The 19477-nt window shown below is 40.2% G+C and overlaps 1 protein-coding gene across 3 annotated transcripts in view; it reads right to left on the bottom strand.

The window, feature by feature from the left end:
* The window catches only part of LOC307036324 (uncharacterized protein), a 98516-nt gene that overhangs the window by 56762 nt on the left and 22277 nt on the right, over positions 1-19477 (bottom strand). Inside the window, exons 5-6 of one of the 3 annotated variants that reach the window (XM_079676548.1) lie at positions 7863-8066; positions 4302-4324 (exon numbers count right to left, since the gene is read on the bottom strand). The exons of 1 other annotated variant lie outside the window; for it this stretch is intronic. In XM_079676548.1, coding sequence (XP_079532674.1) covers positions 4313-4324; positions 7863-8066 — 216 coding nt within the window. In that variant the 3' untranslated portion in view covers positions 4302-4312. Of the gene's footprint in view, positions 1-4301; positions 4325-7273; positions 8067-19477 lie in introns of those variants that run through there. One more of the 3 variants, XM_079676547.1, reaches the window with a different exon arrangement.

Below are 19477 nucleotides of genomic sequence, written 5' to 3'. Positions count from 1 at the left end.
GGAGAAGGACACAGAGATCATTTGTCTCAAATTTGTAATGAAAACTTTTGCTGAGACAGAGATTTCTCTCCCTCTATATCCCCCCCCCCCCCCACTCTTCTCTTTCCCCAATTTCCATTCTTCGTCGGCACCTTCCATACCCGCCCATCCTGGCACTCTCTTCTTCAGTTTTTCTGAAGTAGCACAGTGTGATTTGAAATTAGATGACACATCAGTATTGTGCCGCTGTGCACCAGCAGCATGTCAGTCTTACTGGCGGCGTGTCAAACATTAAAGGAAATACGGAGGACTCGAGACGTCTCTGTGGTGGAAATGGTTTTCAGGCATTTGAAGCTGGTAAATGTCCGGTAAAGTGGCTGATGTCTCACACACAAACAAAGCAAAGCAAATTGAATGACCATATAACAATTACCATTTTGGGCAGACATTTGTCTGTTCTTGTTCAACGGTAACACTTTATAAGGTACACAAATTCATCATCAACTAGTTATTAATTAACATGCATATTAGCAGTACATTGGCTCTTTATTAGTCATTATAAAACACTTATTAATGCCTTATTCTACATGACCATATTCTACAAGTAATAGGCCATTAGTTGAGAGTTTTTCCTCAATAACCCTCTAATTGGTGCTTATTTATTGCAAGTAAGGAAGTTGTTGTTGTACATGAGTTTTGGTCTTAATATGTGCTGCTCAATATGGGCCTAATAAGGCAGTAGTACCACAAGAATAGTAATTCTCCCATAATAACACTTATAGATATATTCTTATGTAACAAGACAGGAAACTATAAATGTTAAAGTGGACCTATCATGCTATATTTGAATATTATAAAACGGACAAGTCAAATCAAGCAATCTGATTGGTTCTTAGCCGTGATATACTGAGCGTATACCACGGGTAGAATTGTAAGTTACTTTTCACAACAGTCAGTATCCCTCCGCGTCTGAGAAAAACAGTATACCGTTGGGTATACTGGAACAAGAAAGCAGCGGAGAAGTAACGGGGCAGAAACCCTACTTTTTACGCAGCGGTCCAGACATAGACATCGAACAGCAAAACATATTCAGTGTGCAGTTCCTTTGGCAATAGGGCAGGGATATCTAGATACTTTCCAAGGTTTGACATAATGAATTGTACTACTTTTATTCATGGTAATTCAACCCAGTCTCACGGCATTTCGTGTTATAGTCACGATTTCCCCATTTTTTTCGTGTCACAGAGCGATTTTAAAAGGAATGTAAATAATAACAAATTAGAAGGAAAAAAAGGTTTTAAAAATACAGATTTCAGTATTCTAAGGCTCTGAGCCACATTTCTTTTCCCCATTACGGCAAAAAAAGTCAGACATTATACGATTTATAATAAAAACAATAATCGTGGCTTGATATTGAGTAAGAAAATGTTTTTATGAACCACACAGCTTCTGGTCTTCCAAGACCCGACCGGACAAAAAGACGTGGTGCAGGCATGAAACATACTACCAATATAAGTACATTCCTTTTTAAATCGTTCTGTGTGACATGAAAAAATGGGAAAGTCGCGTTGGTGAACACGAATCAATAGATTAAATATATTTAGTGTCTATAACACGAAATACCGTGAGAATGGGTTGAGTAATTTGACTCAAATTGACCTGAACAGGTTCCCTATTCTAAAGTTGCCTCCTCTTCACACTTTGTAAATACATTATAGCACACAACTACTGAAATTAACCTCAACAGTACATGAACAAAGTAGGAACACATTGAAATATCTGTTTTATTAATGAACCACTAAAGAGAGGTTCAGACACATGTACCAGCATACTGTCAAAAGTCCTAGAAATAATTCTGCTGGACAGATTAGATGACTTTATTAACTCAACAGATAACCAGTTTGGCTTTAAGGCTAAACATGGCACTGACTTGTATATGACTTGATAGGCTACGCCCTAAAGGGAATTGTTAACAAATATAGAGGTAATAACTCATCAGTTCTTATGTGTTCCATTGATGCTTCTGAAGCCTTTGATCGTGTTAATCATAGGAAGTTATTTGTTAAACTGAATCAAAGAGGGGTGCCCAAATACATTGTGAGAATTCTGGTCTACTGGTATGGCCACCAGACTATGCAAGTACAATGGGGCAATAGGGTCTCAGCCCCATTTGGGGTTAGCAATGGTGTCAGACAAGGTGGAATTATGTCCCCAGTTCTTTTTAACCTTTATATTGAAGATCTGTCCAAGCGACTGAGAGCCTGTAATACTGATGCATGATTGGTGGTACTCTAGTAGTGAACCATATTATGTATGCAGAGGATCTTGTTGTGCTGAGTCCATCTAGCGCTAGTCTTCAGCAGCTTCTTGCTGTTTGTTCTGTGTACGGTTTGGAACATGACATCAAATACAACGCCAGTAAGAGTGCTGTCATGATCTTTAGAACCAAAGAGGATAAATGTCTAAAATGTCCTGATTTTAAATTGTCTGATATTAATCTTAGTGTCTGTAATAAGTTAAAATATATTGGACACTTTATTACAGAACAAATGATAGATGATGAAAATATTTATAGGCAATGCTGCATGATGTATGCTGAAGCAAACATTCTCCTACGCAAGTTTAGTGCATGTACAGATGGAGTGAAGATGTCTCTGTTCAGAGCATATTGTACACCACTCAATACTGCACATTTGTGGTCAAACTACAGAAAAGCAAGTTTACGGAAACTTCAAGTATAGCTTATAATGATGCCATGAGAATATTGCTGAAGAGACCTCGATGGTCAGTGCAAGTGAAATATTTGTGGCTGCAGGAGTCAATATCTACAAGCTGTTTTAAGAAATCTCATGTATAAATTATTCTTAAACTATGAATTTTGTTTATGTATGCAATTTATTATATGTAATGCCTTGTCTTTTAGAGTTTTTTTTATTAAAAAAGCAAATTATACCCATTTTCTTTTTTTTGAGAATATGAATCCGACTTACTTCAGAGGTAAAATCCATAAATTCAATAATCACATTGGAAAAACTTACACATTTGTATTCATATTTAATGTATAAGAGGTAAGTAGGACTAAAATCAAATGTATACATTTCAAATATCATTAATACTTTTATTAATACATTTTATTAATTAAAACCTTTTTTTAAGTTGTACTGTTCACTGACAATATTTCAAGTACATTTCTAAAAACGATGGCCTAACCTGTAATTGTTTACAGGAATATACATATAGAAATATGACTTTGACTTCCATGTAAAACATAACTTTCTATGTCTTACTAAAACTCTATGTGGATACACAGTAAGGAGATCCTTTACTGAAGTAGAAATAATAAAACTACCGTGTAGAAGTACTTTCTCTGCAAGTAATATCCCGCAATCTAAATGTTACTGTTGAATGAATACATCTACCTGGATAATGAGCTGGTCTAAAAGTAACAGTACTTATTATGCACAACATCCCATGTTAGAATAAAATATGTTATATTATTTTATTAAAATGACTGATGCATTAATGTGTTAATTACTGTTATTATAAAGGAGAAACTAATATTTATTTACATATTGTGAATTTCACACAGCGATTGATAGTTTTTCTTATCCTATGATAATGAATGTTAAATTATGTATTGTTTATTTTTATTATTAATCTATAATCTCGAATTCCACGGGATCTGAGTTCACAACACTGATAGTACGTCAAAGGTGAAGCAGGAATCTGGTTTGGCTGCTAACAGTGAGGCGTTTTTGGTCATAAGTGTACCCCATTTGTGTCTCATGATATCAAAAATTGGCGAGACAGCCAGGATAAAGATATCCATGTTGTTCTTCAGTGAGCTATAGAGCACTGTACTTGATAATATTAGCGACTCCTCCTCTCCTCCACCTGCACTGTCACTGGGTGTTACTTAGTGATACTGGCTCCATCCACCGAGGTTTAACTCAACCAATGAAAATGCTTCCTGGCTCCTATAGCAGCTCTGCCTCTGGAAGAGGTTTGTGTAACTAAAACCCCAATCTGCTCTTTTTCACTGTCACACACACACACACATACACAAATATATTTACACATACTATCACCCACGTTCACCTCCTGCTGTGCCCATGAAGGATGCACTCCCCACGCAGCTGCCACAGAGTGGAGAGTAGGCTGGATGACCCCGGACGACGAGGGGTCATCGGGAAATCCCACTGACACCTCCGCCCCTCCTCCACCAACCCATCACAACTTACCCAACTCCGCCCCCTTGACCGACACCTCACCGGGAAGCCCCGCCGCAGGGGGCTTCAGAGCACAGCGGGTCGGGAGGACAACTCCACATTCTCTACCTCCGCACCTGGGAGAAAGGAGGGAGGGGGGGGGGGGGGTGTGTGATTGGAAAGCAGCCTCCGTTTCATTAACTAATGCATCACAGCCATCTTTATGTGGTTATCATGCTACAGCTCCGCTCAGTCAAGAGCAAACAGGAAGAAAAAGGAGATCTCCGGGTAAGAGGGTGGGAGGAGGAAGTCTGCAGTAATCTTTGCAAACATGAATATTAATTGAGTTTCTGACAGGGAGAGGAGGTGTGTGTGTGTGTCTGTGTTTGTGTGTGAGAGGAGATGTGTATGCATGCGTGTGGAGGTGGGGATCATACAGGCGATGGTGAGATCTTCACTGTTTGCTATCTCGGCTCAGCGTCTGCATGCTCAAATCTGTGTGTGTGTTTTTGTGTGTGTGTCTCCATCTCATCTCTCCACCCATCCAAGGTGACCGTGCTGGCTGACGCCTGAGGGCCCCCGGGGCGCCACTGACAGCTTTAGGTGCGAGTCTGAGATTTGTTGCTCCACCTCCTCCTCCTCCCACCGGTACCCGTAACCCATCAGGGCTATAAACCACCCCCCCCCCCACCCCCTCTCCAGGACTGATGGCCAGAGAGGTTAAAACAAAAGAGGTGAGAGATGAGAGGTAGCTTGAATACAAAGATGCTCCCCTGTTTGGGACAGATAGCCTGCTGAATGGCGAAGGGATGGAGGGTGGGGGGGTGGGGGGCATTGACCTTGAAGGTCAAAGGTCAAGGGTCGAAGCAAGGGAAAAAGAAAATGAGTTGAGTGGCCTCAGAACCATTTTCATGGAGCTGTTGCCTCTGGATACACATAAGCATTAAACATGGAGATACTAGTATTATATCATTGTTTTAAATTCACATATATTACTTAAAGCAAACCCTGTATGTAGAGTGGTGCAGGAATGAGTCCTAAAAACGACAACGAATTGGAGTTTTACCAATTCCGTCCCTGTTTCATTGTCAATGATTTTTTAAACGTGTTTTGGGTTTGATACCTGAAATAAGGTCAGTGGTTAACATACGTTTTAGAGATTTTCAAGTTTTGTTCTACAATATAAACAATTTCAGTAAACACCCAATCGTCATCTGTCAAACACAAGTCTGCCTTTAGCTTAGCTGTTGTGATGCTCAACCAATTGTCGACGACGTAGTTCATTTATAGCCATTTATAACGTTAGCTGTTTACTTTTTATTTTGTACAATAGTCCCAAATTCAATAGAAAAACCCTATTGCTTTTAGTCGAAACAGCTCTTACAATACTAACTTCCAGGTTCGTCTACAAAACTACGTCCTAACTGCACCACTCTGTACTACTGAAGTCCTCCAATCTATCAATAATTTACTCGTTATGTCACCATGTGCCTCTAAAAAGGCTGCAGTACATCACCTCAGATTCCTGACATTCTTGTTTGTTCTTATTTGGATTCACAGCGACATTAATTTCAAGCTGAAGCATTATGCATGCAGCTAATGCCTGTGTACACACCCCCACATGTCTGTCGGTTTTAATATGTACATGTTCCATACTCTTGGGATCTTTCTCATTTCACTAATTACCCCTCCTCGACTCCTCGACTCCCCGGTCCTCCGGTAGTGACCCGGAAATGGATTTCAGCGCGCCATGTTGAAGGACATCTCATTTCTCTAAATGCACTTAGAGGACTGAGGATCGAGCATCGAGGAGGCTCTCTGGAGGAGCTATAATCGAGGATACACTGATGGGTCCTCCGCGCCAGTCCGCGGATGCTCCACAGATGTATTTCCGGGGAGATGTTTAAAAGAGTCGTGACCCAAGGCCGGACTTATCTCAGCCAATGACAGCTCTGCATGCATCCCCTAGATATTATTTTATGAACTTGCGATGTTTACAGTAAGAACAGCTGTGCAGAAAGCAGAAAGCAGGGCAGAAAGCAGAGCAGTGTGTATAATATATATCACTCAGTATAACAGGCCTACATTACTCTCTTTATTTGCTTTAGTTTAGTAGATATCTACAAACAAAGAGTCAATATTTTTTCTAAAACCATTTAGTGCTTCACATAATAAAATACACAACGGCTGTATCCTGATATATTATATGCTTTAGGAGTGTGGTACAGTGTGTAGGTGTGTGTTGTACAGTGTGTAGGTGCGTGTTGTACAGTGTGTAGGTGCGTGTTGTACAGTGGGTAGGTGCGTGTGCCGTGGTACAGTGTGTGTGTATGTGTGTGCGTAGATGCGGCGGACAAGCAGGTCTCAGTTGGTTTGGTGTCCTATGCTTACTTTTAATACTTGTAAATAAAACTTTTGGGCCGTAATTTATTTTCCTCATTGTAGCGACCATAGAGGGTCTTGTTTGAATCTGAAATTGCATATATTTATATAAATATATATATAAATATATATGTGTGTGTATATATGTCCGCATCTGTAGCCTCTTATTGTCTCATTATACTGCACTGTCAATTCATTAAAAGTAAATATATAAGTGGTCATGAACACATCTGTCCATCAGACAGAGGGCTGCTGTGCCTCCTGTCATCATTAATGGACGTCTCTTTAAAATGACCGCTCAGAGGAGAGGATTTCTCATTTCTCTAACCGCCTGCTGCTTCCCCTCCTCTCTCCTCGGTTCCCCTCCTCGACTCTTCCGCTCGCATCTCCTGTGGGCGGGACTAAGACACGAGGATAGGAGTCGAGGAGGGGAGTCGAGGAGGGGAATTAGTGAAATGAGAAAGGGCCCGGGTCATATTTTGTCCCACTGTGACACCATGCTAACACTGAGCCAGAGCTGCATGCAGCACAGCATCACGCAGAGCAGGTTGTCTGCATGCATTAGGTCTGTGTTAGTGAGGCTGTCTGTCTGTCTGTCTGTCTGTCTGTCTGTCTGTCTGTCTGTCTGTCTGTCTGTCTGTCTGTCTGTCTGTCTGTCTGTCTGTCTGTCTGCCTGCCTGCCTGTCTGCGTGTGTGTGTGTGTGTGTGTGTGTGTGTGTGTGTGTGTGTGTGTGTGTGTCTTATGATACTCTTTATTGTACATGCTCTGTCTTTCTAAATGTGTTAGTAATAAAGAATAAGAGCAAACATAACCTGGCCGCGTTTTTGTAAATTGTTGTAGTTTTGTGTAGAGTGACTTAGTATTTTAACAATCCAGATGATCTGCCATGATAGTATTGCTTGTATTTTGCTTCTTTTTTTTTATTAATTCAAAAATAAAAGGTTGTTTGCAACCTGGGTCTTTTTTGTGGTTTCAGATATCATTTCAGTTTGGATAACATTTCAACTTCTGATGTTATTGATGAGACGGGAGATGCAAAAGAGCTGCTTATCAATACTTTAGACCAAAAGTCAAAGTCAAAAAGCCATGACCAATAAAGACAAGATATAATGAGAACATTTCAGTTATTAGCATTCATTCGAGTTTAAAAGTTTCCAATAATTGCAAATAATTTTCAGCAAGATGTGTAGCACTATATCTGTCATATTATCATTCAATGCTTTTGCCATCCTTACATTTGTAATCTGATTGTTTTGCCAAATGTGTGGATGACCCTACACAGGAACACGTACCCCCCCTCCTGCGTGTGGTGTGAGGGTGTCAGCACTCTGGGTCCGCCCTGCAGGGGGCAGAGGTCTTCGCCAGGGAACAGATGGTGGTGGCTGTGTGGAAGGCGGCAGGGCACCGAGGCAGCGGCACAGCGAGAACACCGTCCATCCTGTGGCCTTGGCTGGGTGAGAACAAGCTAAATCCTGATGCAGGGCTTTTCTTCTTCCCTGCAACAAACACTGCATCACTCTTCTGGAGGGAAAAGTTGCACCCGCAGCACAATGTGGGTGTATATTGATTTTGGTTGAATGGCTAGTCGTTGGTTCTGTAGACTGGCAGAACTATTCCGTCAGAGCTACCAATAAAAGATGTCAGTGGTATGACCCCACCTCATGCAAGTCAACATGTTGAGATGCCATGAGCAAAATACCCAACACTGAATTTCTCTCATTGGCATTTCTACGTTAATGAAGTGAATATAAGTCGCTGTCGGTTAGCCTAAACAAGACTTTGAGCTGCCGTTAATAATAAAATAATGTCATTCCAGCAACGATTTATGGATGCGTAGATAATAACCATCCTTTCTCAGAAGCTATAAGTAGTCCAATGCTGTTACACTTCTGCCAACAAACCCTGAGACAAGGCAGGGTCTGACTTTGACATGGTGGATGACTAAGCCCTACTTAATGTTCTTCTTTCTTTCTTCATTTTACACTGTATCAACAAGCAATGTCATCCTGCTCATAGAAATGACAGATCAGAAAATGCTTGGCTGATTTAAGAAGGCAATGACAATTACCTATTAGAAAAGCATTATAATAAATTGTATGTATATGTGTTTAACATTGTTGGTTTCTATTGTGAGTCTCCATAGTTTATTGTGAGCTTAATTCGAAGGAGCAAATTTAATTCAATTAAACACAACATAAAATATAGAGTGCACTTTGTATACATTACAACATTCAAGGAAATGTGCTTTACGTTAACAATACATATACAAATGGAACAAGTGCAGAATATACAAGACATATTCACACACACACACACACACACACACACACACACACACACACACACACACACACACACACACACACACACACACACACACACACACACACACACACACACACACACACACACACACACACACACACACACACACACACACACACACACACACACACACACACACACACACACGTCCACATGTAGACACACACCCTTATCCATACTAGGGCTGTCAGTCGATTAAAATATTTGATCGCGATTAATCGCATGATGCCCATAGTTAATCGCGATTAATCACAAATCAATCGCACAATTTTCATCTGTTCTAAATGTACCTTAGAGGAATATTTGTCAAGTTCTGAATATTCTTATCAACATATGAGTGGACAAATATGCTTTATGCAAATGTTTGTTTATTATCATTGGAACAATTAATATTATATCTCCTGAATATTTTCAATACAACAACCTGGAACCTCTCTCTCTCTTACAGTCTCTCCCAACCCTGTCTACTTCTTGTCACTGAGCCAAGAAGGGCTATAGATGACTTTGTCCACATATCAGGAAACCCTTCAGTTACTGGTTTCCAGTGCCAAAATAACTATGTATTTACTAGGGGTGTAACGGTTCACAAACATTTCGGTTCGGTATGTACCTCGGTTTTTAGGTCACGGTTCGGTTCGTTACGTTTTCGGTACAGCAGAAAAAATGATCAAAAAACATAATATATATATATATTTTTTATTATTAAACTGTGAAAAATGTATTCACTCAAATAAATACAACATATAATAAAATAAACATTAAGGTGCAGCACTTCGATGAACTGAAATAATCTGTATTTGAACTTTACTGTATAGGCCTACTAGCACTCACAAAACATAAACTATTCGTGTTGGGTTTTTAATTATTATTAAACTGTGAATATTCAATCAAATAAATACAAAATATAATAAAATAAACATTAAGGTGCAGCATTTCGATGAACTGAAATCATCTGTATTTGAACTGTACTGTACTAGTACCTCAGCAGCCAGTTTGACATTATGACTTGCTTGTCATTGTATTTTCATTTTATTTTTTAAAGAAAAATTAACTTCTCCACACTGCTTGCCGAAAGGGCAAATCTGCTGGCACTAACAATGTCTCCTGCTGTGGAGAACACCCTCTCGCTAAGGACAGACGTATACAGCCAGGTAGCGCTTTGCTAACATGGCAACATAAGGATATTTGGCGTTTGTAATAGCTTTGGCTCGGTCTAAACTTTTTGTGAGTGGTGGAGGCTTAAATGCTAGTGGGAGTTGGGTTTGCACTTCAGTCTTTTTTCTTTTGGTACCGGTGATATTCACGTTCGGGTGATGCCTTTTCAAATGAGTGTGTAAGTGTGATGTATTGCCAGCCGCGTAACCAATTTTAGTTGAACAATGCCGACAAACAGCTTTGGTTCGGTCCACCTGTCTTTGTCTGTCATCCTTGTACGTAACTGCGAAACCAAAATGTTCCCAAACCGGAGACTTCAATGATGCTGGAGGATTTTCGAGCTCAACTTCATCTGCGTTCGCCATTTCGACAGTTCCTCAAATTACTGACTAAATTTGAACGCATCCCTGTGACCAGCTCTCATAGTATGCCTCTCGTCCAATGAAATGACTTGCTCGCTCTGTGACGCGTTGAACGGTTGAACCCAATGTGAGCAAATTACTCTGAATGCTGCGACGTAGCACCTGAAATTACTTCCAAAAAGTTGTTCACGTTCTCAATTTTTTAGATTTAACGTTATATTCTGGATACACATAAGCATTACACTTCGGTACACACGTGTACCGAACCGAAGGGCCCGTACCGAAATTATTCGGTACGGGCCCTTCGGTACGGGTACGTGTACCGTTACACCCCTAGTATTTACCTGAAGAACACCTGTGAATGGGCCACCAACAAAGGTGATGAAGAAGTAAAATTTTCTAGCTACGATTGGATTTTGCACTACCTTAAAACTAAATGTAATTGACTGTTTTTCAGGAATTGGCAGGATGTTGGACCCAGAAGCAGAACAAAAGAACACTGGGAACACGATAAGGAACACAGGCAGGACATTAACGAACACAGACAGGAACATAGACAAATAATCGATAAAAACACAAGGGGAGAGAGGACTATATACACACAAGACTAATCACATCAAGACTTCCATAATGAAAAGCTCGTCGTCCATTGTGCGTGTCGTAGTGAAAGTGTTGTGATGAAGGAGGGGGGTCTGCAAAATTAGTAGATGTGGGGGAAGGGCCTGGCCCGGATTCTCTGACCGTTCCACTTCCTGCCTGCCCGACATGGTAATCATTTTAGAGGAGCCCTGCGCCGAGACGCTTCTGGGACGCTTCTGTGCCGTAACGCTCCGGGTGTGGTGGAATAGCACCCAATAGCCGCGTTCACACCGCATACTTTGCAGTACTTAGTGCCCCGGCACTTAGTGCCCCGGGACTTATTACCTCAGGGCACTAAGTACTAATCGCGTTCACACCGGAGTACTTTTCCCTGAGGGAAGATTACGCAAATGAGCTGCTGACGTCACTTCTTCTTCTTCTGCTTTGGGTTTACTGGCAGGCAGCAACTTCACAGTTGGGGACTGGCTTCAGTAGAAGCTGCTGGGACTCCCAGCATTTGGCAAAGCTTCTGAAGCCTTCAGAGTAAATCGCCAGAACGCCAACCCCTCCTCATCACTCCACCGCTCCAATGTTTTTTTTTGTGTTGCCATAAGTTATTCTCTCTCCGTTGGGGCGCGGAGCTAATGCTAATGCCACAAATACAATGGTGGCTTCACAAAACTTTTCAGAGTTTTACGGAGCGTGGTTTGCAATTCGCCCAGCCAATCAGAACTGGCGCACTTTTCCCCCCCAGGATAGTACCACCTCTCTAGCAGGCACTAAAAATGGGGGTAAAAGTTCCCGGCACTAAGTACTCTTTTTGGTGTGAACGCAACATAAGGGGTACTAACGGAACTAAAGGGGAAAAGTACTCCGGTGTGAACACGGCTATTGACTAGAGTGTCAGTGATCTTTGAGAACACCGCGGCGCAGACGGACCCGGTGGAAATTAGGAGTTAGGGGGCGTTCTCCTGCAATGTTTTTAGAAACGTCTGGAAGACGTGAGGTGCATCAGTCGGGTATTTAGTGGCTACTGTTAAAATATTGTTCGTGGGAAGTCAGTCAGTGTGTGTTTTGCCTCGAAAAATACATGTTTCTGTTTCTGCTTTGTTCCGCTTTGTGTGTGTGTTTTTGTTGGTGCGAGTGTGCGCACGCTTTTGTGGGAGAACACCGGCACTCGAGACACAAAAGTATATGATCTTGGGACATTTTATAAGCGGTGCTCATGAAATTAATAAAGCAGAAACACTGGACAGATCTTTAAATCAGGATAACGATAGACCCGTATGATAAACAACCCCTCCATATTTTGCCTTACTCATATTTACGGAAGTCACGACGATCTCTCAAAGCTGTGATTCGAAGAGGGTTACTTCCTCTTTCTATCCATCAATAATGTCACTCTGTTATCACAGTGCTATTCTAATCCAAGCAACTTTCAAATTGCAGCTTAATAATTTTTTTTAGAGAGGATCTATATTCCTGTCTGCAGTCCTAAAGCAACTTTTCATTTTAACAAAGTATTCAATGTTCTTACCTAATTTGATTTAGAGTCATATGATCATAATTACAACAATAATTTTGTTTTATATTTGTGTAAATATGATCATATGGCTGTATTTTAAAACACAGTGTATTTAAGCTCTTAAAGAAACTATTTGGGCTGGGTGGCGCTCTATATCTTAGGGCCAATAGGAGACCTCAATGCATTATTTCCCCTCCTCCTCATTAGCATGTTGTGCAACTAGTTTGACTAGTGCACATTTGGGACCCACTAGTACTACTAGTGAACATTTTAAGCCTCACTAGTTCACCAGTGGAATTTAAATGTATCTCACTAGTTAACTAGTAAAGGGCAAAGGGTTCACTAGTTAACGTGTAGACATTTTAAGCCCCACTAGTTATCTAGTAAGGTCAAAAGAGGTGTCAACTAGTTAACTAGTAAACCTCTTGCCTTTACTAGTTAACTAGTAAGTGATTGTGGTTGCTAGTGCAGACAAATGTATGCCACTAGTTAACAAGTTCTGCTTCTTTTTTGTAACTAGTTAACATGTCAGAGCTTTTGCAGTGCACTAGTTAACTTGTAAGACTTTTAGCGTCACTAGTACGGTCAGAGGGTCACTAGTTAATAAAAAAGCTTACAATTTGGGACTTTGGTGCTATAGTGCTGCTCCTGGCGTAACTAGTAAGGCTTATGTGCTAACTAGTCGGACAAAAGTGCCACTAGTTGCTGAAAAAGAGTGACTAGTGTAATGTTTTATTTAACTATCAAAGCAGAGTGCCAAACTCGTTTGACCATATATCTAACAAGTGAAATCAAAGAGCCAACTAGTGTAGGCAGCTGCCGTCTGATATCAAGGATATGGAATAAATACTCAAATGGCTTGCCATACAATCAGACTATTGCACAGGCGGGAAAAGTAAAATACATGAAGTAAAATCTGACTAAATACAAAGAGGAAATGCATTTAAAAATAAAACAGGGAACTTTAAACACAAAAACTAAGATCATGACACTATAGTATACTAATCAATCTGAGGACACAAAGGTGATTTGCATTGCACTACAATTTTTGTATTTTAGCCTTTGCAGACCATTTACCTGCACACAAACCTATATAACACAATACTGTAGAGGTGAACCTCTGGCAACCATAATAGGGCCCCTTTTTGTACACTGCCTAAAAAAAAGGCCTCACCTAAAGCACAAACATAATATTGGATTACAATAATCTACTTTATGTGTCTATTTGAAATATGTTAATCCAACTAATAATCAGCTGCTGCATTAGCATGGGATCTTCATGAAAGCAGAACGGTGTAGAATTAAGACTACATGAAAGGGAGCTATTTAACTAAATATCTACAAACCTGCCATCATCCGTCTTCACATCCTATTTAAGCTGAACACAACACACTGCGGTGAAACCAGACGACACAGTTTGTCATGGCTCCTGTCGATAGTCAGGAGGGATGGCACATCACCTTGGGACCTCCCTGGGGAGGAGCACACACAGGCCACCGTGGACATCCATAGACGCCCTCCATGACCCCCTCTCTCTCTTTCTCTCTCTCTTGCTGTCACACATGCTGATGAAATGTTCTTTAATACCCAATCGACAGTATCGACATCCCCTTGGGTAGCAGGGTTCCCCCCCCCGAGGGGCGAGGTATTGATTTGGGGGGATCGTGTTCCGCGGTCCCTCGATGACATGTCCCCAGTCCCGCTGCCATTATTGGGAGATTAGTAGAGCTATTACACCTCCCAGGCCAGATGGACGTGACACCGGCAGCCAGATGAGCCTCCACGTGAACTTCTTGAAGGAGAATTAGCCGCTGTAAAGGATTTGAATCAACTCTTGCATTTGTTTATGAACTCTAAGCAGCATTCTATAATCAGACCAGGCGGTGGATGGAGCAGTAGATGAAAGAGGCAAAAAGGCTTATGTTTGATTCATGCTGTGTCAGCAAATTGAGAGGAAAAGAGGCAACGTTTGTGTGATGGCTCCATAGATTATTACAATATGGTTATTTAGATCCTCCAATGTTTCACTTTTAAAAGTACCTAGAGTGCATTACAAGAAAACTGGGGAGGCTGCTTCCTGTTTTTATGGTCCCAAACTGCGGAACATCCCATTTGATCTTAGAACGGCAACCTCAATTGGAATTTTTTAAAGTAAATTAAAGACCAATCCTTTTCATTTGGCTTATCATTTTTAGTAGTAGCACTGTTCATGTTTTATTGTTTTTAAATATTTTAACTTAGTTCCTTATTGGTTATTGTAATTTCTTTATCATACTCTATTTGGGCTGTGTCAAGCTTGAAAGGTGCTATATAAATAAAGTTTATTATATTATATTATTAGTTTGTTATTATTAATAGTTCTTTAAACACTGCTAAAGTATACATATATGGCTTTTTCAGCCTTTTTGTTTGAGTTGCCTCTGTAGCTTCTTGAGCTACATTTACATGATACACAATTTTCTCTTTGCTCACCCCGAGGTTGGGCGCAGAGCCTTGCGGTCAAAACTGCTTTAAAATAAGTCACAAATACATAGTTTATTTTTTTGTTTAAAACTTAATAGCTTTCAAACCAGCTGTTTATCATCAACTGAAAAAGTGTATTTATCAGAGACCCCTTTTGCTCATTAATCTACATTTGCTGCTCCTTTTTATAATGGCTCTTGGTAGTGAAAGAATAGTGTGGCTAAATACTGTGTCTCTAATATATTTGGACAACAACAGAGCTCTGAGGGCACAGAGGAAGAAGATGTATCAGGCTTTCACAAAATAAGTTTTAGAAATATTATTTGTTTGTTTTAATGGAATTCAGGCAAACATTTGCCTTCTTGCTAAATAGATGCATTAATTGAATTAGCGTTACTATATTATAGTATTTTCACTGAACTGCTGACAGTGGCAACTCTGCAGCCATTCGGCACCAGGTTGTCAACATTTTCCCAATAGAAGGTATCTTAAATGTCAGGAATTTACTAATTCCTTTGAATTACTTTTGAGAACATGACTGAGTCATTCATGCGGTCATTCCCACTAAGCACTATTCCACTCCTTGTGCATGCTGCATTCAAGTCAGGCTCTTAAGGCTGTAAAGGACAGCCACCCCGGGACAAGCACTGACATATTTCTAAATGTAGACAAGGTTGAAAGCAACTGGACTTAAAATAATAACACAAATGGAGCTAGCCCTATATGCCAACACAAAAATAATGACATTTCAGATAAGTGAGTCTGTGCGTGGTCACATATCAGCTCAGTATCCCTCAGAATGACACCCTTTTAGTAAATCCACACCTCAGAATGTTGCCAGCTTGAATGCACAAAGTAGAATTCCCTTTAGCCAGACAGGGTGAGGAGGTTATGGTGGATAGCTCTGTCAAACATCTCATTTAAGATGACCAGAAGTTGCACCCCATCACAGACCTGCGATTATTGTTCACCATTTAATTAACCCTTCATACCCTAACATTAACCTCAAAAAAGTGTTTCAGTTGCATTATTTTATTTTATTTATCTGCCATAATGGTAATCTTTCAATTGTCTTAGCCATACTGTAGCTGCCAGAAATAATATAGTGTGGAAAGTGAAAACATTGGATTGACACAATACATTTTCACTAACCATTTTATCCAGGGTTTTAACAAAATAATGATTGATTATGTTTCTGAATAAACCGCATTAAAGTATTACATAAAGGAATCAACCCAGTCTCACGACATTTCGTGTTATAGTCACGACATTTAATCTATTGATTCGTGTTCACCAACACGATTTCCCCCTTTTTTTCGTGTCACACAGAACGATTTTAAAAGTAATGTATTTCTATTTGCAGTATGATTCGTGCCTGCACCACGTCTTTTTGTCCGGTCGGGTCTTGGAAGACCAGAAGCTGTGTGGTTCACAAAAATATGTTCTTTCTCAATATCAAGCCACGATTATTGTTTTTATTTTAAACGTATAATGTTTGACTTTTTTTGCCGTCTGCGAGGAAAATAAATGGGGCTCAGAGCCTCAGAAAACTGAAATCTGTATTTTTAATCTTTTTTTCCTTCTAATTTGTTATTATTTTCAAAATAACACACTGTTATTTACTCAACAATAACACACAATTATCCTTGTTTTTATTTATTTGTTTAATTCCATAATCTCTGGCTTTTTGGCCGTCCGTCAGGAACTGAATTTCAAAATAAAGTCACCGGAAAGAAACAGACGTAGGCCTATAAGGGACATTTCGAGCATCATTGTGATACAAAGCCACTGAACTGATTACCCAAGATCCTCAGCTATGGTTGAAGCTAGGTGATTGGATGTTTTAGCCGCAATGCACGTTGGGATATGGTGTTAATGCAATATGAAATCAAAAAAATATTTAGGATGGCCGAAGACACTGCACTACCCACAATCCTCAGCTATCGTTTGGGACTACAGTCCCGTTGCTTGACAAACCCCGTGATTAATCTTCAAGCTCTGGGATTGGATGTTGGAGTGGCAGTGTGCCATGGTTACGCCGAGCGTCAGACTGCTCTTTGAAATGGAATGAAACCACGGCAGACTATCCAAAACTGGACTAAAACGGGTCCAGCCCCCCCCCCCCCCCCCCCCAGAACTACACATGCTGGCTATTGTGTTTCGTAACAACGTAATATCTATACTATCAGTTAAAATAAGTGCTTCAACATAGTTAACAATGCAGGAAAGCAGCTTTTTTCTTATTCAAAAGTATTATTTAATGTTCAAATAAAGGTTAATTCGTTTTTCTGTTTTGCACATCCTCCCGTTAAGATCTTTCTACATTCGGCACTAAACTGTTCTAATATAGAGATCACTTACCGTATCTTCTTGATTTTTTATATTCTATATTTCTATCATTGATCTTCTACTTTCCCCCTATTTTGTATGTAAATATAACATATTCAACAAAAACATGCAATAACATGCTTTAACCACTAGGCGGTGCGGGTTAAAAAACTTTCAACAACTGGGGAAGCCTGGGAGGAACAAAAAAATGATTGCATGACATAGAACATTTGTTGTTAACCCTTTGAGTATGTCAAATAACACATAACAAAACTGTATAAACATCGGAGTAGTTTAGTATGCTGAATGAGGTTTAAAGCATTTCTAAGAAGGATTAGAAGTTAGATGTGAAGGAACTATAGGATATTCAATAGAGCATTCTTGTTAAACATCGTGGTTCCTGCTAATCCTTAAATAAAAGAATTTAGCATGCTAACAACTATACGTATATAGAATAGTAATTGCGTACTAAACAAAAAAGTCCCTCTATTTGTGCTGTAACAATAGCCTGTGTACAAAATGGATTTAGTCTCATGTGATTTCTTGGGTTGCTGAAGAGTGATTGTGAATCTTTTTTAAATGTTCTGGTAGCAAACTTGTATTTCTGCTGTATAGTTGGGCATATTAACATTTGGGCCTATGGAAATTGACTTAATTCTGGAAACTTAAGTGGCTGTTGAATGAAGATGAAATGCAGTTTTTGCAAACATTAAGGTTTCTGCTTGATTATAACCCTATCTTCTTTGTGCTGTGTTCACTTAGTGTACACTAGCTCGTTAGTGCATGTGAGTTCTGTGTGTCTAGCTGATAGGTTGACCCTCTGTCGCTGTGCTTATACAGGGGTAACTACGGCTAAGCCATCCCAGCCAACAGCATTGTCGCAGAAATGTAACGCCAACCCCTCCCTTTGCCCCATTGGGTTGCACTGTTAGCACTGTTGCTGTTGTTTGTGCTGTTTGTGCTTTGTTATCTGCACCACTAGCTTCTTGAACCGCTGCTAGTCACAAACTGCATCAGCATGTTGAGAGACGTGTTAAGGTAATCCATTTGCCACGAATACCCTATATATATATACCTTTAACTTAAATTATCTTATTATTAACTTATTATTATTGTATTTAAAAAGGTCTACAAAAGTATTTAACTGTACACAGAACTCCTGTTTCTTTAAACTCGCTCCCAGAGTTGGTCCCTTTTACTTTTTCCCCCCCATAAGTTGAGATGGTGAGCTGGAATTCACTGTGGCTCAGCTGAAATGGCGATTATTGGCACACTACTCTGGGCTCTGCACCCTGCCCTGTGGATCCGGGATGACCTCTGCAGGACGGGGGGCCCAGTGATTGATTAGCTGGCTTGGGAGGACCACCACTCCCCCACTGGCTAGGGCATATGGAGCTGCGTGTCCTATGGACAGCTGCGTCGGCAACACTCGTCCTCACTGTATGTGTGTGTTGTCTCTGTGTGAGAGCCCAGCCTTATACTCTGTTCTGTATTGTCTTCTTACAATGTCCCCCCTTAGCTATGCAGCTCTGCATCCTGTTGCCCAGTGCTCCATTTGTGTGAGTCAGGAGTTCTAATGTGGCAGACTGAATGTTCTTAAACACACATAAAGTAAATGCATTGGTCCTCAAATACACTGATATTCAATTCTTAGCAGAGGGCAAAGAGGCTACAGCTAGAAACTGTCAAATATTTTCAAAGGTGGCTCATTGAAAGTTCCTACAAATAACTTCAATATGTGGACAGCCCTATCCAGATGTCTTTAATCATAAAGTTTTACAGAATACTATTACATGAATACAATAATGTTTTTTCAAAATGTGTCAATGCCAAAATCCAGATCTGTAAGAAAATATTTTTTCCAATTCAAGTGTACTGCAGAAGGCCTTTACCGACTTGACCCAATTTAACAAACAAATAATCTTTTGGAAATATAACTGTGGGCCAGGCCTTATTGAAAGCAAACACAAATTTTTACTTTACTGTTAACTAAACCAGAAATTAGAAGAAGCAAACAAGCCGCTATGTGCTAGATGAAGTAAGAAAGTAAGATTGCTGTGCTCGTACACTAACCTAACTTTATCTAACTTCGTAGTTCATTTGCCAGAACCTCTAACTTTCCTACCCTTAGTTGTACCAAAGTTTACATGCATATTATTTCCCCCACCTG

The sequence above is a fragment of the Notothenia rossii genome (genome assembly GCF_949606895.1).
Source record: "Notothenia rossii genome assembly, chromosome: 4".
In the NCBI taxonomy this organism is placed as follows: domain Eukaryota; kingdom Metazoa; phylum Chordata; class Actinopteri; order Perciformes; family Nototheniidae; genus Notothenia; species Notothenia rossii.
Note: the sequence above shows the minus strand (reverse complement) of the source record. Positions and strands in the feature narration are given on the sequence as shown.